General features: G+C 40.1%; 1 protein-coding gene across 1 annotated transcript in view; it reads right to left on the bottom strand.

Annotated features, from left to right (window-relative positions):
* VPS35 (vacuolar protein sorting 35 homolog (S. cerevisiae)) overlaps positions 1-3,755 on the bottom strand; it is a 17,679-nt gene extending 13,924 nt beyond the window's left edge. Inside the window, exons 1-4 of the mRNA XM_010139825.1 lie at positions 3,662-3,755; positions 2,678-2,774; positions 1,847-1,970; positions 215-397 (exon numbers count right to left, since the gene is read on the bottom strand). Of these exons, the coding sequence (XP_010138127.1) occupies positions 215-397; positions 1,847-1,970; positions 2,678-2,774; positions 3,662-3,676 (419 nt within the window). The 5' untranslated portion in view covers positions 3,677-3,755. The remainder of the gene's footprint in view (positions 1-214; positions 398-1,846; positions 1,971-2,677; positions 2,775-3,661) is intronic.
* Positions 3,756-6,868: the final 3,113 nt, after the last annotated feature.

Genomic DNA, 6,868 nt, shown 5'->3' with positions numbered 1-6,868 from the left:
TAAGAAAGTAGAAGGGTGGTGAAGAGCGTGGTAAGATATCTCGGTTCATATCCTCACTTGTGAGTTCCAGAAGAGAATTCTTAATGGACAGAACACCCGTCAAGCCTATAGAGTTCTAACCTATTTATCTCTCAAACCTGAAGAAAGTCATACAGAAAATTTAAACATGTTCTTTTAAAAACAATGTTTTTAAGTTACAGCCCATCTTTCTTACTCTGCTTGCTCGCCTTCATCTGGTAAGATATTCCTGGTACACTGTAGGAGATAGTTTCTAAGAAAAAGGCCTCTAAGAGGATGCTGTACTCCACGACACATCTCCACCAGGTCTTTCAAAATATCTTTCCTGGACTGTGGAAATGACTTGACATAGACGACACCTACTGTTATCAGGAGATACCTGCAAAAGGCACAGAATTGAACAATAAACTGTAAAGAAACAATATCACACTTAAAGGCAACAGTTCCTTTCTTCCATCCTGGCAGTACTACCAAAGTGCGGAAAGCAATGAAATATTATCTAGGTCCCAAAATTTTCGATATTTAGTCAGCTTTCAACTCCTATTCTCCTCTGCCCCAGAGTGCAGCAAATCTGAAAAGCCACTTGACCTCATTACAGTGCTTTATACATTGAATGCGCAAATGCTTAGCATGCAAAAAGTTCTGACTGCTCTCAGACTAGCTTGTCTATGCTTCCAGCACCCCACTAAGCTGGAAAACAGCTTTGGCACATATAGATAAGTAACCTATTACTGTAAAGCAGTTAAGCCTCTTTCACACCGCAGTCTAGTAGGATAGGTTCTACGCTCTTCAGAAAACCCCGGCCTGTACTCGTTCCTTCAGCATCTCTACACTAAGCAACAGGTAGAAGGAACGCGTAAGATGCAAAGCACTAGTGCTGCAGCACACTTCAACTCCTTCAGCTTGAGATGAAAAAAATATAATGCTCAGGACTGTCACATATTCTGTCTGGAGGCCTCAACCCTCTCTGCATGCTCCTCTGCCTCATGCATGAATGTGCACAGAACCTCTGTAAAAGCATCAGAAGTGTTAATCTGGAGAACAAGAGTCTGCATCAAGCAGGCAGGAAGACAACTTTATCATTTAAGCAGAGAGGTAAAGTCATTGTAGTAGTCATTAGCCAAACTCCAGAAATTGCAGGAGGATGCAGCCTGGTGTCTTCAAAGCTTCTTCCTGGCATGGACATAAGGCCAGGAATTAAAAACTGCTGTACCAAGCAAAAATCTGAGTCCCAAGTCTGAATACCTAGAAGATCTACTCCAGCAAATGGTCACATATTTTAAGAGAAGCCAGTATCAACTCTAGCATGCTAACGCATAGCCAAAAAACCCCACATATTCAGAAATGCAAAACTTTTAAGAATTACATTACAGAAGTTTTCAGCTTCTTTCTCACACTTCTTACTCTCCAAAGAGACAGATGGTTACAAAGCATCTACTGCGTGCGAGGATCTAAGACCTAGGTCCTCAGGTACAATTTCATTGGCAGATAATAATAAATGTGTAGTCAACCTCACTGTTCAGAATGTGGCACTTGATTAATCTTCCACTGACCAGCTCTTTAACCAACTTTTGTTCCAAGATCAAAGAGTTTCCATCTTGGTCATGTGCAAAACCAACACACTGGCAGGAGGAAGCGACCTCAGCCTAAATCTCAGAAGTCGTAGCAATCCACTCTTAAGATACACAGAAATACTATCCACCATTGCAAATTGAATCCTTGCTAGGAAGCAAGAGAGAGTCAATCATTATCTGAGCCTGACCATTATTCCCCAGTTTTAAAAAGAAAAAAACAAGCAACAAGCAAAAATTAACATAAACACACTTACAGTCTTGGAATAATATTTCCAGCATACTGTACTAGCTCATAAAGGTCTGCCACTTTCCTTCCCTTGGCAAACTCATCTGTCAGGTAGACTTCCAAGTAGTGTAGCTCATCAGAAATTGCCATGTCTTTTTCTCATAGTTAAAGATTTTAAGTTAGAGTGTCTACAACAGATTCACACAGTAATTTGCTCTTTCACACCAAGGAGGAAAGATGCTGTACCAAACACAACCATGTCCAAGCAGGCAGTACTTCTGAAACAATCACTATTGGGATAAATGTGCATAATTAACCCCAAGACTTCAATCACCATTTTAGCATATTAGAAAAGGGAAAAAAATATCAAGCAAATGAATGTGATTGAACAGAGTGTCTCAAGACATACTACAATCACAGAAGAATATCATCTACATATGGAGGAAGTAGTATATGAATATATTCAGTGCACTCCCAAGTCTCATTGGAAAGGCTCCCCTCCTCCGGATACCACAAGTGAACACTTCAAGGCATCAGTCTATGGTTAGAAGTGAAGCTAATAACAAAGGGCACAAAATAAGCTGGTTTTACAGATTTTGGGGTAGCATAGTGCAAGCAGAGTTGTTTTACAGAGTTGACATTTTTATAAAACTAGATTCCTGAAAGCTTCCAAAGACCTATAAAGACCTGCTTTATACCAAAGGGAAAAGATGAACTTACACAGTAAGTGTGTATTTTCCTAATACTAAATACAGAGGAGAAAAGTGCTAGTAAATGTCTGAGACTGACTATAAAAAGCAGATAAATATTTCATCCCAAATTTAGCATTTCAACTATTTTTTTCCTCTTCAAAGGATACAGAGTTCATAATAGCTCTTTGGAGATAACATAGAAGTCCGCAGCTCACCAAGCATGTTAGAAGCATGTTTCAGAGCATCCATGAGCTTGTTTTTGTCCTTTAGAAGAAGAAAGAGAATAGTCTGTAAGAAATAATACTAGGCAATGCAGTATTTTAGAAAGCTACACTTTCAGCTTTTTAAAAAAGCATGCAAAGGTTAAGTAAACATCAGGAAAGCAATAATTAAATCAAGTGATTTAGAATCTATCTTGTACTACGCTGCCCATCCTAATTAAGTGGAACATTATACCTGAAGATGGTAAGAAGATGCATCTGAAGACAGAGCTACAGTAATAAATTATAATACTAAAGGTACAAAAAACTAAAAGCATCTTCTCCAAATAAAAATAGGCTTCTCAAACCTAAGAAAGCTATGCATGACATGATTTGCCTGCCCTGGCAATTTAAAAAAAAAAAAATCTCAGCACAACCCTAGCCAATGGTGTTTTCCAATCACAGAAAAATTCATGCATCTGTTTACAATTAATCACTACAAAAACTATCCTGTGCAGCAGCTAATTTGTGATTAGCCTCACGGTCCGTAGTTCATGACAAGAAAAGACTACTTGGAAAACAATAACAGTATGTTGAACATAAACAAGAATAGTTTCTCATCATACAGTTCCATATAAAATGTATTTGAGCAATAACCTTCTGATGTCAAATGGCAGGCTTATTCTCAGTTTAGGTTTACTTAAGTGTAAGCACATAAATTATAAAGGTGAATCTTTATCTTGTCAAATACTGGAGTTAAATCAGAAAGACAGTCAAAATACACTCAAGGCTCAATCTCATCGAGTAGCCTCCTCATTTATTTGCAAAGCCTCTGCCAAAAAAGATGCACAAAGGGTTAATTTTCCTCACAGCTCTAGAGATTAGTATTGATTTACTCTTTTACTCCTAGCAGACAAGAAGCTTCATTGCATTTTAAAGTCACATTCTTACCAGGCATCTCTTCATCTGGAAAGACTGCACCTTCACAGCCTGAATAGCTTCATCCAGGAGCTTCTCCTGTTCATCCTGAGGAGATTGCTGTGTTGTTGGCTAGAAGAAAAGAAAACACCTCAAATATTTTCATGGAGCTGTTTGACTAAATTCAAACTGAATTCCCTAGTTTAGAACACAGTTCTAAAAGTGGCATGGCAGTGTGACTACTCAAAAGTTGTCAGATGTAGCTGCAGGATACAAAGGAGAAAGTTCCCAGTGTTTTCCAAAATCCTGACGACAGAGAAGAGATAGGTTATGGTAGCCTGTGAGCACCTTCGCTTCTTGGAGCGCACAGCCACGGGGACAGGACAGGGTCAACTTTTCCCTTCTAGCATTTAGCGATCAAGAATCCAGTGCAAGCATCTTCCAAGAAAAAGCTTCAAGAGAATGGAAAGACATCACCATGCTGAGAGGAAGCACTGTTCCTTCTTTCCAGAGAGCTTCAAAGTAAGGCCCAGAGCGCACACACTGCAACTGTACAGGTACTTTTCTGTACTCACAAGTCAAGTTCTCAATTAATTATTAGAGCCACACAGCTCTGTTAAGGAAAAGTTTCAGATAAGCAAAGGATAAAGTACAGTTAGTGTTTTCTGGGAGGTAGAAGCCAATAGAAAACTGAAGAGAAGCAACAACTCTTTACGTCCCCTACTTGTCCCATTGACCCTCTTCCTCTTATCTCTCCTCAAAGAGACACATTCCAGCCTTTGAACTTAAAATTTCAATATCTTTTTTTCTTTTCAAGGATCATATTGCATTTTCTTATAATATTAATTAAATCCAAAGCCTTAGACTTCCCCCAATGCAGCTACAGTAGGCCTTCTTCTACTGCAGCACCTCCCTACCTTCTAACAGATGGATGAGATTAGTTCCCATGAACATCTGTAAGTTATCCTCTAAGATGCATAAATTTACTTAAAACAGAACTCCTAATGCTCTCCCCACCTGCAACCATCTTTCTTCCTAACAAGGAAACTCCACCATCCACCTATTAGGCCCAGTCTTCAACCCCTCCGTAGAGCCTCCCAGCCTTGCCCAATCTTGCACTTCGTTTTCAGATGGCCTCTCTGAAATACCGACAGAGATAAAAGCACTGCAGTTGTGTCCCAATTACACCTTCTCCAGCCTTGACAAATACCACATACACAGTGATTCACACAGCAGGTTTTCCAAGCCTTTAGCAAATTCTCAGCTTGTTCCTTTGATCCACTGTGTTCAAGTTCCTGGTCACCTCTTTTTAACTAAATCTCAGTAACAAACTAGCAGGCCATGAATTACATCATCCTAATGTTCTTAAAAACAGAATCTTTGGTAGCGACTCCTCTCATACACCCCAGGCTTGGAGAACCCATAGTATCTTCTGAGGACTGAGATTAAAACTGAGGTCTTCATTAAAATAGGTTTTAGTTTAACTGCAACTTAATGGTTACAGAGCATTTCAGCCTTAGCACATCCCTATTTTTTCCTATATTAAACTGGGTTCTTGTTCTGCAATTGGGATCTCCCCAATAAGAGTCACAGACAGTATCTCTCCCTTGTTCTCCCCACTATCCTTTTTCCACATACAGAAAACAGTGCCATGCAATACTGTTCTTGCTTCGATTGTGCCCAAATAAGCGGTGAAACTCTGCCGTTGAAGGTTTTCAATGGCCCAGCTAGACAATACCAAGTCTGATCTGATCTAGCACTAATGATAATCCTGCTTCTAGCAGGAGGTTATACAAGATAAAGATTCCTTCCGACCAACACTTCTGTGCCTCAGTGTGCCTCAGTAATATTCAAACCGTGCACAATAACTAATTAACAAGTCTATTTAGTCAACAGGAAAAAAACACCTCTGCTAATTAGTGACTGCACCTCTTACAAAGCTCTCTACAGCTGATCACATAAAGTGCAGGTTTTCCAAAAAACAATTTAACCATAAGGCCAAAGTAGTATTCAAGGCTAGGTGACCCTATACCCCAGGTAATTCAACAGCTAAACACTCCAGAAAATCACTGTGAAGCATGAATGTTCTGCCAGCAGAACTCTGCTGTAATTACTAAGCTTTACTTATTCCATGACAGACCAGACTTTCAAGGAAAAGAAAATGACAGTGCTGGGACTAGCATGCAACAACCAAATCAAAACATCATGTAATGGACTTGCTGAATTATGTCTATGCCAGAACATCTGTCACACTCTACAGTGCCCTGAACTCACACAAGTGCTGTAGAGATGATACAGCTGAACGCCGGACTTGCTGAATTATGTCTATGCCAGAACATTTGTCACACTCTACAGTGCCCTGAACTCACACGAGTGCTGTAGAGATGATACATCACTACTGAGCTGAACGCTGTACGCTCTAACCACACCAGATCTCTCCATATTAAAGCACAGCTAGAAACAGCGCAGTAACCTTAACAATACCCACAACTTCCCAAGCCCCCTCCTCCTAATGGGCATTAAGCTTACACAGTTACCGCTCCTGCTCTTCCATCTCCAGTTTTCCACAGGGCCACGTAGTGCTGGGGAGCTGTTAAGGCTGTAAAGCATTAAATAAGCTAGAACACTAGCCCAGGTGATTAGTAGTTCACTGTTCACCTAGTTCATGCTACAACCACATAAAACATGGCAAATAGGGCCATAAAAAGAAGGCCTTTTGACAACACCAAGTTAAAGTATTTCTTGAAACACATAACATTTGCTGCAGCCCCAAGAAGTGGTCGGCCGAGTGCACGAGAATCAGTTTCCTAACTTTTGGTGTGGAAACCACTGGTTAAAGCATAATGGCTACTATGAGTTTGAGACTAAGCTTTACACCATACCCATAATGATCTCATCAGAAATCTCTAACTGAAGGTGTACACTTTCTTATGCAACTTTAGCCACTGTCTTTTAGCAACAGTTGGGGAAACAATTAGAAAAATATATTACTGCAGCAGCAAACCTTATTCGGGACCATACCCATCCTCACAGTAGCAACAACTACCCTTGACCACACAAAGTGAGCATTACACCTTTTGTGTACAATTTACTGATTTGCTAACACTCAGGTCCATGGGAAGACTTCATGAGAGTCATACTTAGTTTCACACTTGGCACTCAGGTGCTCGCCGGAGATGGTTATTATTTTGAGTGAATGCGTTGACTAGTTAAAATGCTCATTCCACTTAATCTGGTAAC

The sequence above is a fragment of the Buceros rhinoceros genome, unplaced genomic scaffold (genome assembly GCF_000710305.1).
Source record: "Buceros rhinoceros silvestris isolate BGI_N320 unplaced genomic scaffold, ASM71030v1 scaffold18937, whole genome shotgun sequence".
In the NCBI taxonomy this organism is placed as follows: Eukaryota; Metazoa; Chordata; class Aves; order Bucerotiformes; family Bucerotidae; genus Buceros; species Buceros rhinoceros.
This window is presented reverse-complemented; position numbering and strand designations above follow the sequence as displayed.